This window comes from Malus sylvestris, chromosome 10 (genome assembly GCF_916048215.2).
Source record: "Malus sylvestris chromosome 10, drMalSylv7.2, whole genome shotgun sequence".
Lineage (NCBI taxonomy): Eukaryota > Viridiplantae > Streptophyta > Magnoliopsida > Rosales > Rosaceae > Malus > Malus sylvestris.
Window position 1 is genome coordinate 17,491,123 of NC_062269.1, and position 19,375 is coordinate 17,510,497.

The window sequence follows — 19,375 nt, forward strand, 5'->3', positions numbered from 1 at the left end:
ACATTTCAATATTTTCAAATATTATTTAAACCAATCTTTTATTATTCTCCAAAATTAAAAATAAAGTTATCTGTTATTATTTTATAAAACAAAAAATACTAATATTTTTATATAAATTGCTTGGGCTATTCAGATTAGGACTGAAGATGTACTCGGACAATTATTGTTCACTACAAACAATTACTTTATTATTTACAGTTTCTATTTATTTAATAAGATTGAATTGCCTATTGCTCATAAGACCTTAGTATAGAGAAATCACAATCCAACCTCACAATTCAAAATCCAGGTCCGGCCCAATGTGAGAATTGATCGAAACTTGGGCCGTAAGCGCAAAGGGAACTGAAGTAGTCGTTGTTTCTACGTTCGCTTCCTGCCATCTGAAAATTCTGAACTCTTTCGAGGAGAAGGGGGAGAGAGAGAGAGAGCTGGTGGTAAGTACAGAGATTTTGTAGATCCGCAAAGAGGAGGTGCATAGAATTCCAAGCGAAGAAGCACAGAGGAATCAGGAGACAGAGATAGGAGAGAAAGAGAGAGAGAGAGAGAGGAAGATGTTGCCGACAACGTCGAGAGGGCGGTCGTCGTCCTCTTCATCTCGGACGAACCCCATGCCCATTCAGTACCTTCGGCGAATAATCAAGGTGCTTTCTTCGTCTCTAATTGTCTGGGTTTATACTTTTAGATCTGATCTGCGTACTAATTTTCTGCTTAAGCATTTCATAATTTGTGGGTTGGATCTAATTCGACGAATAATGTTGAAAAAACTCTGAATTCTGGAAGAATTAGTGCCTTTGATTGCTCTGGAATGTGGATGTGCGGCCGAATTTTGGGTTCTTTTTTGGTTTTCAAGTGGGTTCGGCCTCATTTGTAATCAATTGTTTGAGGGGCTGGTAAGGTTTGTCGGCATCGGTCTCGGAAGACTTTGAGAGTTCTTTGTTCAGTTGAATGTGGAGAACATCACATTTTTAGATGGGGAAGGTATTTTAGGGAAATGTGGTGCATTTGAGCTAGTTTCACGTGGAGAAGTTGCCCTAGGTTAAAACAGAGTGACTTTGGTATTCTTTTTTAAAAGAGATATCGGAGTGAAGTCGGTGTGATGCTTCGGTTCTGGAATTCAGAAATCAGCGCTTAAATATTTCCGTACTGCACACTTTCAAAATGGCAAAACTAAAGTTTACACTGATGTTGCGAAATGGCTTAAGAAAGTAAGAGAACAGAGGAACTTTCCACCATGGTGGGTTCAGAGCAACAATATAGAGATCCAGTAACTTAGCATTTTGGATAAAGCGGCTGATAGACCAAATAAATGATTTTATATGTTATTACTGGGAGGGGGTTGGAGATCGCGTCTATATATCTAATTCAATCATACTTTGAGCCTTTCACTTGATGTAACCCACACAGCTTGATGTAAGTTTTTAGTCTCATTTGGAATCCCGGTTTTACAGTGCCTGCACATTAATTGAGACCCTGGTACATGTATATTAGTCTGCATTTTGTTAGGGCATCCAGATCTGCTAAATAAAGGCTGTGTACTGTGCAAATTACAAACTAAATATCAATTTCGGCAACCAAGAAGTTTTCTTGGATGTGAAGCAAATTGAACATTGAGTTGATGTATAATCATGTTATTTGGAATTCTAGTCCTATCTATTGCATAACCAGGTGTTGGGTATAGGTCTGAAATCTGGATTTTTTTTCAGCACATCCGTGTCTGTTTTGTTGTCTCTTTGAAATCTCTTTTAACTTTGGTTCTAGAAGCTAGAACATTTTCATCAGTAACAAGTTAGTATGCTACATCCAGTTTGTTATAATTTTGATTTTGTAGGCATGTACCAATGATTTTTCTTTTGATTTTTGTTGGTTTTTTAGTGGCAACAAATGGATATTGAATATACTTTTTGGCAAATGCTTCACCTATGCACCTCACCGAAAGTTGTGTAAGTATTCACCTTTCCAGATCATCAGTATCCTCATTACTGTTGTGTTTTGTTGCTCATGATTTCCTTAATAATGAGTTTTGTATCTTGTATGTGGAACTGTGCGACTGATGCAGCTATCAGCACACTAAATATCACAAGCGTAAGTCCCTTTTCCATGAAAAATAAGAAGCAGATGTTTTATTTGTGTGCCTTCGAAGTGATTACATGTCAAAATTGTGAAATATTTCTGCTACATCTGATGCAATTGAAAATTGGTTTACTTTCCTTTTGGTCTCAGAAACTAAGAATCAATGGGCACGCGATGATCCTGCTTTTGTTGTAATCTGCAGCGTTCTACTTGCAGTTGCAACTCTGGCTTATTGTGCCGCGTAAGTTTACTGTTCGCTAATCCTACACTCTACATGTAATAGTTGCATTTTGGATTTAGTTGTTCATCTGAATTTGATATTGCTTTTGCCTCAAAAGTTCTAGCCTAATTGCAGTTTATATTATTTATTTATTTTTATAGGTTTAGACGGGTCTAAGAGTTCTGTGAGGAATCCCTTGTTGACTTATATATTATTTTTATTATTTCAGGTACGACCATAGTGCTGCACATGCTGTTTTTGTAGTTATTTCCGTTTTGTTTTTTCATTTTTTGTTCATCGGGATGCTTCTGGCTACATTTTGCTGGTAAGAACTAGTGCTCTCTAACACTAATGTGAACTCGTATTGTCCGATCCCTGAAATATGTTAGTTCTTAATTCTTATTCAGGCCCAATTGTTTCATGAAAAAATTGAAGGAACAAATAAGTTTTGTGGAACCAAATTTCTTGTATTTTCTTACCCAATTTTTTAGATAAACAAAGCTATTTTCCATAGAAGTAGGAAAACATGTTTGTTTGATGTCACCTGTCGATGCCAAGCCACCTTGAGTTTCCTAGTCACTTAAACATTCACTAAAAGGCTTCTATATGTTGAAAAACACGCCCACTAGACCTTGTTCTTTAATGTAACCAACAACAATAGACTAAACTAGCAAATATAGAAAACTTAGAAACACACAAGAATTATATTGGTTCGGCAGAACTTTTGCCTACGTCCAGTTGTGATTTCTCAAGGTAGAGAAATCACTGCTCCTTTGATTAATAATAGAGATTACAGAACTTTTGCAAACCCTAGAACTAATCTCAAAACTATCGGCTGTCTCTGGCTGTTCTCTCTCTAAAAAATTAAGCCTTGCCGCACCCTATTTATAGTCATAGGTTAGGCTTACATGTCCCAAGGTTGATTGAATTCCTATTTCTAAGTGGATTAGGAATTTACATTTATCCAAATCCAAATAGACTTCTAGAAATCCAAATCTAAATTGAATAAGGAAAACTGAAATTCTTTCCTAATTGCTCTAGGACAATAATCGGTATACCTCTAATTTTCCTAAAACAAACCCAAACCGACTAGGACATATTTGACGACCCAAAAATTCTAACAATCTCCACCTTGGTAAGTAAAACCAAGTCTTGATCCTTGCACCCCAGAGTATCTTTGAACCTTCTTGAAGCAGCTCTAGAAATCTTCAAGAGTCTTCACCTTGGCAATCTTCTTCTTGCCTCATTGCACCTCAAGTGAGGAGGTGCTCCACTTTGATCTTGGCCATCACTATCTTAATCTGCGGCATGGTCATCCGTATGAATCTTTTCAATCCAAATGTCTTTAGACTCCACCCAATCTCTGATTCTATGATACCTTGCTTCAATGTGTTTTGATCTTCCAGAAAAAACTTGATTCTTTGCCAAGTGAATGGCACTTTGACTATCACACTTCAGCTTCACACAATCTTGAGTGATTCCCATTTGACTTACCAAGCCACTAAGCCAAATTGCTTCCTTTCCAGCTTTGGCCAATGCAATATACTCTGCCTCTGTGGTCGACAAAGTTGTAATTGGTTGCAGTAGTGCCCTCCAACTAATTGGTCCTCCTGCGCATGTAAACACATAACTAGAAGTTGACCTTCTCTTGTCCAAGTCCCCTGCATAATCGACATGCACATATCCTAACACTCCTGCATTTTCTTTTTGCTTTTCAAACGTAATCCTTTGTCACCAAGAACCCTTCAAATAACACAAAATCCACTTGACTGCATCCCAATGTTGCTTTCCTGGATTTGCCATGTATCTGGAAACGACGACACTGACTGCTTGAGCTATGTCGGAACGTGTGCATACCATTGCATACATGAGGCAGCCCACGACATTAGCATAAGGCACCTTTTCCATTATTTGTTGCTCTTCCTCGGACGTAGGACATTGTTGCCCACTTAACATGAAGTGAGCTGCCAAGGGAGTCGAGACTACCTTTGCTTCTTGCATGTTGAACTTCTCAAGAACCTTCTGAATATACTTGGCTTGTGATATTCAGATCTTTCCAACTGTCCTACCTCTTTGAATTTCCATGCCAAGGATCTTCTGTGCAGCACCTAGATCCTTCATGTCAAACTCCTTGCTCAACATCTTCTTCAAGTCTTCAATTCTAGACTTGTCTTGACAAGCAATTAACATGTCATCCACATATAGCAATAGTAATACGATCATCCCATCTTGGAATACATGATAGTACACGCAACAGTCATATAAACATCTTCTAAAATTGATTTTCAGCATGAAGGAATCAAATCTCTTGTACCACTGCCTTGGAGACTGTTTCAGGCCATACAGGGACTTCCTTAGCTGACATATTAGGTTCTCTTTCCCATATTCAACAAACCCTTCTGGTTGAGCCATGAAAATCGTCTCCTTTAGATCCCCATGAAGAAACGTTGTCTTCACATCCATTTACTCAATCTTCATATCATGCTAAGTTGCCATTGCTAAAAGTAATCTGACGAGCCTTGCTTTGAATCTCACGGCATCTTGTTCATGTAGTCCTTCCTTTTTCCTAAATACCCACTTGCATCCAACTAGCTTTTTGTCTTTGGGCTTAGGAACCAACTCCCAAACAAAGCTCTTGTAAAGAGACTCCATTTCTTTTGTCATAGCACTTATCCAACTATCTTGCTCATCACTTGCTATATCTTCTTGATAAGTAGTCGGATCTCGACTAATGTTAAAGAGCATAATTGAACTTTGCATAAACCTCGGATTTATGCTTCATGAAATAAACCCAAACCTTCCTAGAAAAATCATCCATGAAAGTAACAAAATACCTGGCTCCACCATTTGATTTAGTTGGTGCAGGGCCCCAAACATCTGAGTGAATATAGCTGAGTTGCTCTTTGCTTCGGTTATCTGCACTGCTACTTGCGAATGATACCTTTCCTTGCTTCCCGAGAATACAGTATTCACAAAAGTCCAGTTTGCAAGATGACACGCCTTCTAACAGGCCTTGCTTGTGTAATTCATGCAACCCCTTCTGGCTTATGTGCCTAAGCCTATGATGCCAGAGTTCAGTCTTGTCTTCTACACTCTGATTTTCAGAAACAGCTGCTCCCCCGACCATGGTGGTCCCAATTAACTTATACAGCTTATTGGGTTGTAGGTCACCTTGCATTACCACTAGCGACCCTTTGGTTACCCTGAGTCTTCATTTTTTAGACTTGTACCCATAATCGGCCTCATCTAAAGTACCCAAGGAAATCAAATTCTTTCTTAGTCTAGGGACATTTCTAACGTTCCCCAAAGCTCGTATCATTCTAATTCGAACAGTGTCGATTCCTCTTACAGGACATGAAGAATTGTCCCCCATTAAGACTTCCCCGCTGCTGACTTCTTTGTAAGTATCGAACCATTCTCATATTGCACACATATGAAAAGTGCATCCAGTATCCAAAATCCAATTTGTGAAAGCCTTAGAGCCTGATGTTACTGAAAGAAGCTCCCCGTCACTCTCATGCTCGGTGATTGCACTAGCTGAACCTGAGCTTCCTTCCATCTTGGCTTTCTTCTCTTTCCAAATCTTGCATTTCCTTTTCTAGTGATCGGTTGAACCACATTTGAAGCAACCTTCTTTCTTTTCCTTTTTCTTTTTGGATTTTGACCTACCTCTGTTGCCGATTTTTTCTTCCTTTGTCTTTTCCCGTCCCTTCTCATTGCCTTTGGCATAAAGGCCTTGAGAGCTTTTAGTTATATCATCCAGTTTAGCATATGACTGAAGAGCTTGAATTACGTCTTCAAGCTTCAGGGACTCTTTTCCAAACATTAGAGTTGTTCGAAAGTGCTTGAAAGATGAAGGTAGAGACCTCAGCAAGATGATAGCCATATCATCATCTTTGTAAGTTTCTTCGACCTTCTGAAGATTAACTACGCAATTCTGGAACCTGCATACATGATCTTCAATATCACCTCCTAGTCGAAGCCCGAATAGTTCATCTTTTAGAAAAAGTTTATTGGACATGGTTTTGCCCATATAATCATTCTCCAGCTTTTCCCATGCTTCCTGGGCAGTCATCTTTTCGGTGATGTGTGACTGAACTGATCTTGTAAGATGGATCTCGATGGAACTCTTGGCCTTCTTGAGAACCTTAGTCCATGTTGCTTCTGTCATGTTTTCCGGCTTCTCACCATTGAGTGCATCATCCAAATCCTTCTGTATCAGTATGTTCTTCATCATCCTTTGCCAGTCCGTGAAGTCATCATTGCCGTCAAAGGGCTTTAACGCAGGTCCTGGATCCACATTCATCTTCCCTTTTGACTTCGTAGAACACCTTGATCCTAGCTCTTAGATACCAATTGTTGAAAAAACACACCCACTAGACCTTGTTCTTTAATGTAACTAACGACAATAGACTAAACTAGCAAATATAGAAAAACTTAGAAACACACAAGAATTATACTAGTTCGGCAGAACTTTTGCCTACGTCCAGTTATGATTTCTCTAGGTAGAGAAATCACCGCTCCTTTGATTAATAATAGAGATTATAGAGCTTTTGCAAACCCTAGAACTAATCTCAAAACTCTCGGCTGTCTCTGGTTGTTTTCTCTCTCTAAAAAATTAGGTCTTGCTGCACCCTATATATAGGCATAGGGTAGGCTTACTTGTCCCAAGGCTGATTGAATTCCTATTTCTAAGTGGATTAAGGAAATTACACTTATCCAAATCCAAATAGACTTCTAGAAATCCAAACCTAAATTCAATAAGGAAAACTGAAATTCTTTCCTAATCGCTCTAGGACAAGAATCGGTATACCTCTAATTTTCCTAAAACAAACCCAAACCGACTAGGACATATTTGACGACCCAAAAATCCTAACACTATATAAGCAAGTAGTGAGTATGAAACAATCTATCTAAAGACAAAGATCATGTTAGTTGCATGAACATATGAGAGTGAAATGTTTGATGATTTCATATGTTTTGGTGTAAACGTGAATCTGGGTCTCTTATAAATAGCTAGTTGCTGGTAACAACACATTATTAATTTCTCAAAAGTCTATGAAGGAAACTAATATTTGGAGAACTTTTAAGTGTAAATATTTTAGTTCTGAGTCTCTTTTATAACTTTTTCAGTTCTCAGTCTCCTTATCTATAGAGTTCTCAATCTTCATTCATACTTGACACCACAGTGTGAAGTATTGCTCATCTAATGGCAAAGTCCACTTCTCAATGTTCATGCAGGTTTTTGACTAATTCTTACCTCCGTGAAGAGGCTCCGAATAGCCATGTTGTTGAGCAGCATGTTGAATGGTGAGTCCATTATCCTTTATTTCCACTTTATTAGCAATATGATTCTTACTGAACAATTCAACTTAGTCTTTCTCCTGATCCTATATCATCAGCATGTACGTTCATGTGCATGTTATGTATGTGAATATGATTTTAGATTGATTGAATCTCCCAGAACTAGTAATTTAAATTATATGTGTATTTCTAACTTTTATTTCGATTCTTGTTTCACCTTCTGATCAATTATTTTGTTGTGATTTTGGTCAATTGAAGGCTGTACGCGTTTGATGTGCACTGCAACTCTTTCTTCCCGATGTTTGTTCTGCTTTATGGTAGTTAATACAAAAATATGTTTTCCTTATCATATTTTTATTCTCAAATGTGTGAAATAATGCTTTTGGTGTCTTGGTTCTGCAGTGATCCATTATTTTCTATCACCAATTTTGGTAGCTCATGGCTTCCTTCCTGTATTGCTATCAAATTTGATATTCATGGTGGCCACTTCATACTATCATTATCTCAACTTTTTAGGTTATGATGGTAAGCTAATGATTCCGTTCTGTGCTTGAAAATTTTCATTCAAATGTTTAGGTTCATTCGGTGTTTTGGATGTGGATACAAAGTAATGTTGCTTAAAGGCCAAGATTAATGAATTCAATCATATTTCTAATGAGCGAAATGTGCAATTGATTTGTCAAACATAGACTAGTAAGTAGTAACCATCTAAATGGTTCACCTATGCATTAATATGCATTAATATGTAGAGCTTCCACCACTTGCGGTGGAGATGAGAGGTGGCCAGCATTATAGATTTTTACATTTCAATTCTAGCATTCTCCTCTATAGTCAGTAATATTGAATTCTCTTCAAGTTCTGTTTTTCTTTTCTGGAGTTCTCTTCCAATTAAGTGGGCTCATCAGCTTGTAATGTAACGCAATGACTTTAGATTCGAATGCAACTTGTTGAGTTTTTTCATTTCCATATATGATAAGAACTCTATGAAACATACTTGTCAATGATGTACTTATTTGTTAGGAACTTGAGTTAGTTTGCCTTTGTGCGTCATACTGATTGCATGCCCTATGTTTTGCAGTGCTGCCCTTTCTGGAGAGGACCACTTTCTTCCTGTATCCAATCAGTGTTGTCATTGTCCTCTCTCCGATCTGTAAGTGTTGCATGAACTCTCTCTTTTGAGTTTGCTTTCCCGTACACCTAGTGTCAAAATTGTTTGTTTCCCGTCTGCAGTGATTTTGAGTGGCTTCAGTCCTTCAAGATACTTTATGAACATGTACTTTAGTCAACGAGTATGGATTTAATTGAGGCAAACATTTAAGACGGCACATATATGTCATGCTTGGGTTACTAATTGAGAGGCCACAACTCGAGAAGGCATCGGCGGATTCTTGATTGCTTATGCATGATATGATTATCAGCAGCAGGTCACATTGGAAAAAGCTTGTGTGGCTTCCGTTGTAGTCATTTTACCACTGTGAATGAAGATTGGACCAACAAAGATAGGGCATCAAGTGTGTTTTGAGAGATGAACATTGATCCCAGAGATGTATCGAATGCTACGATTTGTCTGCAAATCTATGCTTTTCATTTACATAAATTTTTGAAAAATTATAGTCGACGTGTTTTGAAGATTCTGTTCCTGTTGTACCAAAAGATATTTTGGAGTCAATTGAATAGAATAGCTACGGTTCAGCGTAGTACATGTATGGTGAATTAGCAATTGAAGAGAGTTGAGCCATATAAAACAGATTCCTCAATAAACATGGACTTGTGTTTTTCTTCATTTTATTGTTCAAAGATTGCTACCGGCTACCGGCCACATCGACGACGAACCTGTACCTGACGTTTTTCTCCAGCCTCTCGAAAGCTGTGCGGATGTAGTCCATCTGAATCACTTGGATCATAGTTGTCAATCCTCTCTCTTTTGCATAACTGAAGCTCCCTACGCATAATTGCACAGCACAGAGAGTAACAATCCATCTGTTGCTAGTCAGCCCCAATATGCCCCAAAGCCTCCTCTCTCTTCTTTTCTGAAGAGCTCATCACCGTCACATGGTGCCCCATGTGTCCTACACCTGCCAGTCCCCAGCATTCCTCCTTTTAATCCCACCCACATTCAGGCCCAAGTGCCTCAGCGGGCTGTACACCGTCACCCCCCGCGCAAAGCATTGGCGCCGCCTGTTCTGGCACCATGCCCTCGGGTATCTTCACCGCAAACCTTAACCAAAATAAATAAATAATTACAAATCAACAAGGATGGAGATTCAAACTTTGGAATCTCTTTCAAAGGAAGAGAAATACAATCAGACAAAAATTAGTTAACAAGGTAATATTTGTTTATACGTACAGATTCTGGTTAACGGTGTGACGTAAAATATATGGCCATGGTGAGATAACGTTATTTTAATGGATAATGCCTTTTAAGATCATCTTTAACTTTTGGGTTAAAACTTAAAATTTTTAATCTAAAAAAATTAGGTTTTAACTTAGAAACTGTTTTGACCATTTTTTATTTTTATTTTTTGTATCGTTAAATTTGATTATATTAGTCGTTAAATTCAATGAATTTACAAATATACAAAAAGAAAAAGAAAAAAGAAGAAGAATCTGCACCGTGGGATTAACCAACAATCCAATGATCCAGCACCGTCGGATGTAAGAAAAACCTGTTGGGCACATAATGGTGGCAAGCGCTTCCATGTGCATGGGCCTTGCACTGTAAGGGCCTCGCGCGTTGGTGGCATTGGGCGCATTTACTCTGTGTGTGTTTGTGGTGGTGTCCACGCACACAAGTGAACCAGGCCCACTAACCTAGTGTTGAATCATGGCCCAAATTTACCCTAAAATTGAGTTTTTGGTTAAAACTCATTTTTGGTCTAAGAGTTGAAGCAACTTGAGTTGAGTTTGGAACTTAAAATTTGAGTTTTATCCAACGGTTGGACTAGGTCAGGATAAGCTCATTTCTCCACTCAGTTATAATGAATCTCTACTAAAAAAAAAAAAATCATTTGCATTAGATATAGGTAGTAATCTAAGGATGCGTTCGTCGACAAAAGCTCACTCTCTCACAGCCAACCAAATGAACAAGTCACACAATCAGCAGAACCCATGACGCGATTTGGATTCTGGTGGTATTGGAATGATTAATGTGCAACTCATGGAACGATTGGGTTTCAAACGTAGTGATTTTATATTTTTTTGTTTTGTTTTTTGTTTCGAATTCTGGGTTGGATTTTTGAAAATGGGCTTCAAATTTTGGGTTGTTTCGAATTTTGGGTTGAATTATAGGTTTTAGATTCCGCTATCTGGTTTTGAAAATGGCTGAGCAAGTGAGGAAGAAGTAGATGGGAGAGGCGAAGCAGGGAGAGACAAAGTGGAGCTGATTGGTCTTAGTAGTCCGCCCTATTTTGGGGGGTCTCTCTAAGACCCTTTCGCGAACCCGTTAGTTCATGCGAGCCCCACTTTGTCCCACTAAAGTTAGTCCCCACGGGGAATCAAACGCAGGATTACACAAACACTTAATCTAGTCTAGTCCAGTCCCACTTAGTGAGAGCAAACAAACGCGCCATAAATGAATGAAATAAATCAATGGCTCATCATGAATTTATTTCTTAGTACCTATACGTTTGATTTATTTGATATGTTGAATGTTAAACGATATTAGATTTGAATGATTTTTCCTATTGATGATCTTCAAATGAAGATTAAGAGATTAAACGGTAATGATTATAAATTTCTATAGTAAATATAGATTATTTGTGAGGATAAGCTCATCCCATAAAATTGAGGGAGAATGCAAGTATTACTTTTGGTCAACCACCATTGCACCGGAAAAGCCGCCTTTGGTGGGTTTGCCATAGGTGCAAACGTCAGCGTACGTCCAGATTTTCTTGTTGCAGTATTGCTCATTATCTGTGTTGCAAGGGTTGCAGTTTCTGCAACAACCAACCACGAGGCCAACTCCTACCACATCTCCTACTCTGAACTTGGTCACATCTGATCCAGCCTCGACCACCTTACCAACCACTTCATGCCTGTTCTCGAGCAACACATATCATAATTACTAAAATCATCAGTCGCACGTGTAGAATTGATCGTGTGCAGCTGGTTTTAGCATTTCTCGTGATAGAAACATATAGAAAAGGAAGAATGATTTATCATACCCAGGAACCAGGGGATAGTGTGACATGCCAAGTTGATTTTTTGCCAGGTGCGTATCGGTGTGGCAAACTCCACATAATAGGACTTTGATGTAAACATCTTCTGGGCCTGTGTTTCTGCATATGGTTTTAATAAAAAAGATTCAGCTGCCACATAAAATAGATCACTACTACTCACTATATTTACCAAATTTAGTAGATAAACGAACATGTCGTAATACTTCAGTTCCAAATACGAGAGAGAGCTGAGAAAATCATTTAGTAAACAAATTTAGCGAATATGTATGTCATACAGAAAGGGAGGGACATAAAGTTTTATTACCTAAGAGTGCAGGTGTAGGGTGAGAGAATGCCAGATGCGTCTCTTGCAGCCCATGCTGTTGTTGTTCTCTCCACTTCTAGGTTGCCCATTTGAATTTGTTTGAGAGAGAGAGAGAGAGTGAGAGAGAGAGAGAGAGAGAGAGAGAGAGAGAGGGAGAGGATGGGTTGGCGAGTTTTTGAGAGGAGAGGCCAAGTTTTTGGGTATTAAAAGAAGCACAAAGTAAGGTATTAAATAGAGAAGGAAAGCCAAATTTAGGTTAAGAAGATGGACACCTATGCTTGTCTACCGAAATGAAGAGAAGAAAAGTTGGTTTTCTTTGTTATGGTGACATTTTTGAGGTCTATACTTTTGACACGTGCATTGCATTCTCCACGCTTTCATCCAACTGGCAAATGGAAATAGTAACATCTAGATTTTGGTACAATTCTTCAAACAAAACAAAATATGAATTTTTTTTGTTTTTGGGTCAAATTATGAAATTGAATAAATGGTGAACCATGTTATTAAATTATACGCTTAAATTTTGATGACGTTAATTGAAAGGTCGAAAGATTTTTGATTTGGTAAATTTTTTACAAAGTTAATCTTCATAAGGTGAATTGTAAAAGAAGATAATAGTTATGATCATGTGCAACATTGCACAATTAGAGAGGGAACTGATATGGCAGAACGAGAAGGTCCGACTAAGAATGGTCGTAGCATCACCCATGAATAAGTCAACACGAACGAAAGTAAACAAGAAGAAACGAGGAAAAATAGTGACATTTAACACAAATGAAAAGCTCGACTTCAATATTTTCCAGCCATATCGATCATAAAATCCACGTTTTTGGAACGATCAACTCACAGGCTATTAGTTCTTGGTTTGAGGAGGGGCCTTTGGCACATGTATCATGCTTCTCTGATGCGATCTCATGCTCCCTTCCGCGGGAGGCACTGTTGGATTTCTTCCACCATCTTTTGGAAGCTTGCCCAAATTGAGTGTTTCTTTTGGATTCAACCAGTATGGCTGTTGTACACCGTCGGTAACTTGTTGTTATAAATAATTCAGGTCTCGAGCGAGTAGGCTCAAATTTAAATAGCATTTGTGGCAGAGTAATTTTTACAATGGCATATAGCTCAAATAATCCATGTGATGAATTAGTGGGTAGTTGGTTTACAAATAATATCCTTACCATCTAATTATGCTGCAATTTCATATCACATGACGTGGCAGGTGAGGTGAGGTGAGGTGAGGTGGATACTCACTAATGTAGAATGGCTAGGAGAGATATTCATGGAGCAGCTTGACAAGCGTAAATCAAAGAAAATTCAGTCTTACATGAACGTGTTTCTTCATTTTATTGATCAAAGATTGCTACCGGCCACATCGACGACGAACCTGTACCTGACGTCGTTTTTCTCCAACCTCTCGAAAGCTGTGTTGATGTAGTCCATCTTAACCACTTCGATCATAGTTGTCAATCCTCTCTCTTTGCAGAACTGAAGCACCTCCTCTGTTTCCTTCATGCTCCCAACAAAGCTCCCTGTGATCGTCTTCCTCCCTATGCATAATTGCACAGCAGAGAAAGTAAAACAATGGGTCAGTCACTAGTCTTTTAAACCTTAAGCAGTTAGGGAATAATATAACAATATACATACATATACATATACATATATATATATATATGAGTTCTTCATGTTTATCGCTTAGATTCTAAGTTTACCACTTCTGAGTTCTAAAAGACCAAAAATCTCGACTTCAAACCTAAATCTAAGCTCGTAAGATAATTCTACACCTTAAAAATAAGCAGCTCCCCTGAGAAAGGGATTAAAAAGAGACAATTTTGCACACATTTTAACAAGGTTCATAAATAAGAGTGTTGCAGCAAGTGAAAAAAAAAAGGTGTGCAAATATCATTTTCCGATCGAAAATTTGATTAAACAGCTGCCGGTTGAAGGCGGTGACAGAAGATCGGACTCACCAAGCATGACCATTGGGGAAAGAAATTGTAATGGGGTGTTAATAGCACCCATCAAGATCAATTTGCCGTCAAGTTTCAACAAAGAGAGGTACGGCTCGAGTGGGTGGCCGACGGGCACTGTGTCAATGATGTAATCCAAGGAGTCAGCAGCCTCCTGCATTTTTGTGGCATCTGAGCTGATCAAGTACTCGTCGGCCCCAATATGCTCCAAAGCCTCCTCTCTCTTCTTTTCTGAAGAGCTTATCACAGTCACATGGTGCCCCATGGCCTTGGCTATCTTCACTCCCATGTGTCCTACACCTCCAAGTCCAAGTATTCCTCCTTTTAACCCACCCACATTCAGGCCAAAGTGCCTCAGTGGGCTGTACACCGTCACCCCCGCGCAAAGCAGCGGCGCCGCCTGTTCTGGCACCATGCCCTCCGGTACCTTCACCACAAACCTTAACAAAAAAAATATAAATAAATAAATAAATAAATAAATAAAATTAGTCTGAAATTATTAAAGAATGAATTTGGATTAATATTTTTTAAAGTAACTTTAAAAAAAAATGTAGACTATCATAATTTAATTTTATGAATCTTTTAATTTAAAAATATTTAGATTCTGATAAATAGGTATTTATATATTTTTTGGGTGAATTTGATTTATGGGCTCATAATGGTGGCCGACACACCCACGTGCGTGGGCCCCTGTGTTGTTAGTGCCTCACACATTCGTGGTGTTGGGCACGCCTGTGCTATGCGTGTATGTTTGTGTTGGTCGCGTCCATGCGCATAGTTGGGCCAACCTACTAACCCAGTGTTAAATCCAGACGGAATTTGCCCCAAAATTGAGTTTTTGGTTAAAAATATTTATATTATGATAAATAGGTATTTATATATTTTTTGGTGAATTTGATTTATGGGCTCATAATGGTGGCCGACACACCCACGTGCATGGGCCCCTGTGTTGTTAGTGCCTCACGCATTGGTGGTGTTGGGCGCGCCTGTGCTATGCGTGTATGTTTGTGCTGGGCGCGTCCATGCGCACAGTTGGGCCAACCTACTAACCCAGTGTTAAATCCAGACGGAATTTGCCCCAAAATTGAGTTTTCAGTTAAAACTTATTTTTGGCCCAAGGGTTGCAGCAATTTAGGGTGAGTTTAAAACCTAAAAATTGATTTTTACTCCAAGAATTAGAGTAGGTCTAAGGATCATCTCATTTCTCCACTTAGTTATAACAAATTTTCACCGTAAAATTTTCACAATCGGGACTGTTCTATCTTCTAATCTTCATTTGAAAATCATATCTACAAAAATAATCATTTGAATCAGATCAGTTAGTCATCTAAATGAATGAAATAAATCAACGGTTCATCATGAATATGTTACTTTCTACGGTGAATATACGTTATTTGTATGTGAGAGAATAAGCACATCCCATAAAATTAAGGGAGATTGCAAATATTATCCTATTTTTATTAGGCATATTATGCTTTGGTCCTTACTTTTGGTCAACCACCATAGCACCGGAAAAGCCGCCTTGGGTGGGTTTGCCATCGGTGTAAACGTCAGCGTATGTCCAGATTTTCTTGTTGCAGTATTGCTCATTGTCTGTGTTGCAAGGGTTGCAGTTTCTGCAGCAACCAACAACGAGGCCAACTCCTACCACATCTCCTACTCTGAACTTGGTCACATCTGATCCAGCCTCCACCACCTTACCAACCACTTCATGCCTGTTCATGGGCAACACACATTATAATTAATAAAATCATAAGCTGCACGTGTACGCAAGCTGATTCTGACCATTCTTCATGCGTGAATGTAGACCTCACAAAACAGGAACGGCCAGGATCAGGTGTGAGCGTCTGGTTTTAGCACTTCTCTTGATAGAAACATAAATAAAAGGAAGAATGATTTATCATACCCAGGAACCAGGGGATAGTGTGACATGCCAAGTTGATTTTTTGCCTGGTGCGTATCAGTGTGGCAAACTCCACAGAATAGGACTTTGATGTAAACATCTTCTGGGCCTGTGTTTCTGCATATGGTTTTAATAAAAAAGATTCAGCTGCCACATAAAATAGATCACTACTCCTCACTATCTTTATTTACCAAATTTAGTAGATAAGCGAACATGTCGTACTACTTCAGTTCCAAATACGAGAGAGAACTGAGAAAATCGTTTAGTAAACAAATTTAGCGAATCTGTATGTCATACAGAAAGGGAGGGACATAAGATTTTATTACCTAATAGTGTAGGTATAGGGTGAGAGAGTGCCAGATGCGTCTCTTGCAGCCCATCCTGTGGTTGTTCTCTCCGCTTCTAGGTTGCCCATTTGAATTTGTTTTGGAGAGAGAGAGAGAGAGAGAGAGAGAGAGAGAGAGAGAGAGAGAGAGAGAGGATGGGTTCGTTGGTGATCGTCTTTCAGAGAAGAGAGGCCAAGTTTTTGGGTATTAGAAGAAGCGAAGTAAGGTATTAAATAGAGAAGGCCAAAGTTAGGTTAAGAAGTTGGACACCTATGCTTTGTCTACTGAAATTAAGAGAAGAAAAAATTGGTTTCTTTGACATCGGGACATTTTTGAGGTCTATACTTTTGACACGTGCATTTCATCCTCATCGTTTTCATCCAACGCAAGTAGAAATAGTACCATTTAGATTTTAGTTCAATTCTCCGAACAAAACCAAATATGAAATTGTCTTTTGTTTTTGTCAAAATATGAAATTGAATAAATGGTGAACTGTTATAAATATGTAAGAGTTAGAGGGATAATCTTTTTAGTGAATGGAATGAAGCAGGTATAAAATGTCACATTGAAAATAATAACACAAGAGAATAACAAATAAAAGATGGAGGAAGAGATTTCTTTCTTTCTGTTTTCTGCTCTCTTTTGATTGCAATCGAGTGCTCTATTTATAGAGCAACTTGTATTACTACATTTGAAATTTACAACACCCTTTTTGACAATATGATATCCTGCATCCCCCAAAGTCAGTTTTCAATTTGTATGGACATTGAAAACTTCTACCAATGTTGGAAAACTTCTACCAATGCACTGTGGGCATTCATTACCCACTGGCATTTTCAACATGAACCATGTTATTAAATTATACGTTCAAATTTTGATAACGTTAAATGAAAAGTTGTAAGATTCTTGATTTGGTTGATTTTTAACAAAGTTGATCTTCATAAGGTGAACTGTAAAAGAAGATCATAATTTTGATTATGTGCAACATTGCACAATTAAAGGTGGAACTGAGATGGCAGAACGAGAAGGTCCAACTAAGAATGTTCGTAGCATCACCCATGAATACGCCAACACCAACAAAAGTCAAAAAAAAAGAAGAAACGAGGAAAAATAGTGACACTTGACACAAATGAAAAGATCGACTTCAATATTTTCCAGCCATATCATAAAATCCACGTTTTTGGAACGATCAACTCACAGGCTATTCTTGCTTTTAGGAGGGGCCTTTGGCACATGTATCATGCTTCTCTGATGCGATCATTTCTTTCACTATCTTTTGGAAGCTTGCCCAAATTGAGTGTTTCTTTTGGATTCAACCAGTATGGCAGTAGTACACCGTCGGTAACTTGTCTAATAATTGAGGTCTCGAGCGAGTATGCTCAAATTCAAATGGATTTTTCGGAGTAATTTGACAATGGGATAGAGCTCAAATAATCCATGTGATGAATTAGAGGGTAGTTGGTTTACAAATAATATTTGTATTCTTACCATCTAATAATGCTGCAATTTCATATCACATGACGTGGCAGGTGAGGTGGACAATCACTAATGTAGAACAGCTAGCAGAGATGTTCATGGAGCAGCTTGCAAGCGTAAATCAAAGAAAATTCAGTCTGACATGAACGTGTGTACACTTCCTAGTTCAAAATTTTCATATCCATCGCAAGTTTTCAAACCATCCCTACTTAGAAATTCAACTCTCCCCCATTGATCAGACTTCAATCAACAACATAACTAGTCTCCAGTGTGTACAATTGATATGAAATTTTTTACGTAACATGATAATTTTTTGTTTGGAATTCAGACCCATATGCAAAGAGTGCTCTTTGTTTGTTTGTTATCTGGCTATTGAAGTAGTTGGCTTCTCTCGTTTAGTTGCCGACTATTCTTATTTTATGGCTGTGCTCGGGGAGCAAATCGAGATTGGATATTGCTATTGAAGAGGCGATGCTCGGCTCTGGAAGAGGAATTGGATGGGTTGTGTGGAACTCTGGCGGTCAATAAGCACCAATAAGCTCTCCAAGTGAGTTTTAACTAGAATTTAAGAAGAATTGGAAGAAAAAAAATTTCAACTTCAATCATCCTTCTCGTGAGCTCCTAGTGACTCTCTATAATTAATACTAACTCTTTTAATATTATTCTAAACAAATAATTAATTCATATTGGCTAATCAAGGGCTCATAATTATATATAAAGTAAGGAGTACGTTGTTGTTGTTTTTTTTTTTTTTGTCAAGAAGTAAGGAGTATGGTTGGAGTACCGAATTTTTTTCTTTTTACAGAGCTTCTTAAATAACATTTTGATAGTTTTAGTTAAAATTTAATTATAAGATAAAGAACATGATTAAAGAGGCTCTAAAACCGCAACAGGTAAGATAATAAGAATAAAATTGCCCAACAGAAAAATAAGTCACTGGTGTGGAAGTATATGGGCAAGACAGAGAGAGAATGGATTGATTTAGACTTTAGAAACGTATAATCCCATCTCATTGGTGCTCACCAATTAATCCTCCACAAGTTGCCAAAGCTTAAGAAAAAAGGAAAAGTTGCACAGAAGGAGGCCCCTGACGTACATATTGTGCTCTCTATGTTACAAGTGGCCAATACAGTCAAAAGAAAGGGGAAAAAGACTTGAGGGGTTTCACCGTTTCAGAAAAGCAACCATCTTGGGAGGACCATTGGCAAACGGGGCATGTCTTAATATTTTAGAGAACAGCTAAACTCATTCAATTATCTTATTTCCTCACTTACGTTATATTTACATCTATTATAAAAGGTTAAAAAAATTAAAGTGTTATTTCTTCACTCATTATTATTTTTAAAATAACCCTTATATAGAAAATTATGAACTTGTCTCTTAAAAAAAGAATATAAGTCACTTAATGCTACCGTCTAGTGGTATTCCTATTAACTTGTAAGTGAGAGGTCTTAAATTCGATTCTCGCATTGTTAAAAAAAAAAAGAATATAAACAAATAATATATAAAACTAAAGAAAAATACACGATTGTTTCATTTAAAAAAAAAAAATCGTCTAACAGAGGGTGAGAGTTATCATGCCCAAACTAAGTTCATTCTTTTTGCTTTATTTGAATGAAAGGAGATGGGA

At 38.0% G+C, this 19,375-nt stretch overlaps 3 protein-coding genes across 4 annotated transcripts; 1 reads left to right on the top strand and 2 right to left on the bottom strand.

The window, feature by feature from the left end:
* The first annotated feature begins 360 nt into the window (after positions 1-360).
* On the top strand, positions 361-9,377 carry LOC126585681 (uncharacterized). 2 transcript variants are annotated; one of them, XM_050250154.1, is made up of 10 exons: positions 361-641; positions 1,873-1,940; positions 2,057-2,082; positions 2,221-2,311; positions 2,520-2,615; positions 7,532-7,600; positions 7,853-7,911; positions 7,997-8,119; positions 8,673-8,744; positions 8,825-9,377. In XM_050250154.1, the coding sequence occupies exons 1-10, from the start codon at positions 552-554 to the stop codon at positions 8,893-8,895; spliced, it is 765 nt and encodes a 254-aa protein (XP_050106111.1). In that variant the 5' UTR covers positions 361-551; the 3' UTR covers positions 8,896-9,377. The 2 variants fall into 2 exon arrangements, with proteins under 2 accessions (XP_050106111.1, XP_050106112.1); XM_050250155.1 differs by lacking the exon at positions 361-641 and adding an exon at positions 674-1,410.
* Positions 9,378-11,254: 1,877 nt separating this feature from the next.
* On the bottom strand, positions 11,255-12,222 carry LOC126585682 (probable cinnamyl alcohol dehydrogenase). The gene is made up of 3 exons (XM_050250157.1): positions 12,077-12,222; positions 11,758-11,871; positions 11,255-11,628 (listed from the first exon to the last, which is right to left on the bottom strand). The coding sequence occupies exons 1-3, from the start codon at positions 12,163-12,165 to the stop codon at positions 11,397-11,399; spliced, it is 435 nt and encodes a 144-aa protein (XP_050106114.1). The 5' UTR covers positions 12,166-12,222; the 3' UTR covers positions 11,255-11,396.
* Positions 12,223-13,122: 900 nt separating this feature from the next.
* LOC126585680 (probable cinnamyl alcohol dehydrogenase 1) lies at positions 13,123-16,489 on the bottom strand. Its single transcript, XM_050250153.1, has 5 exons — positions 16,270-16,489; positions 15,947-16,060; positions 15,528-15,755; positions 14,041-14,480; positions 13,123-13,620 (listed from the first exon to the last, which is right to left on the bottom strand). Exons 1-5 carry the CDS (start codon positions 16,356-16,358, stop codon positions 13,424-13,426), a joined length of 1,068 nt encoding a protein of 355 aa, XP_050106110.1. The 5' UTR covers positions 16,359-16,489; the 3' UTR covers positions 13,123-13,423.
* Positions 16,490-19,375: the final 2,886 nt, after the last annotated feature.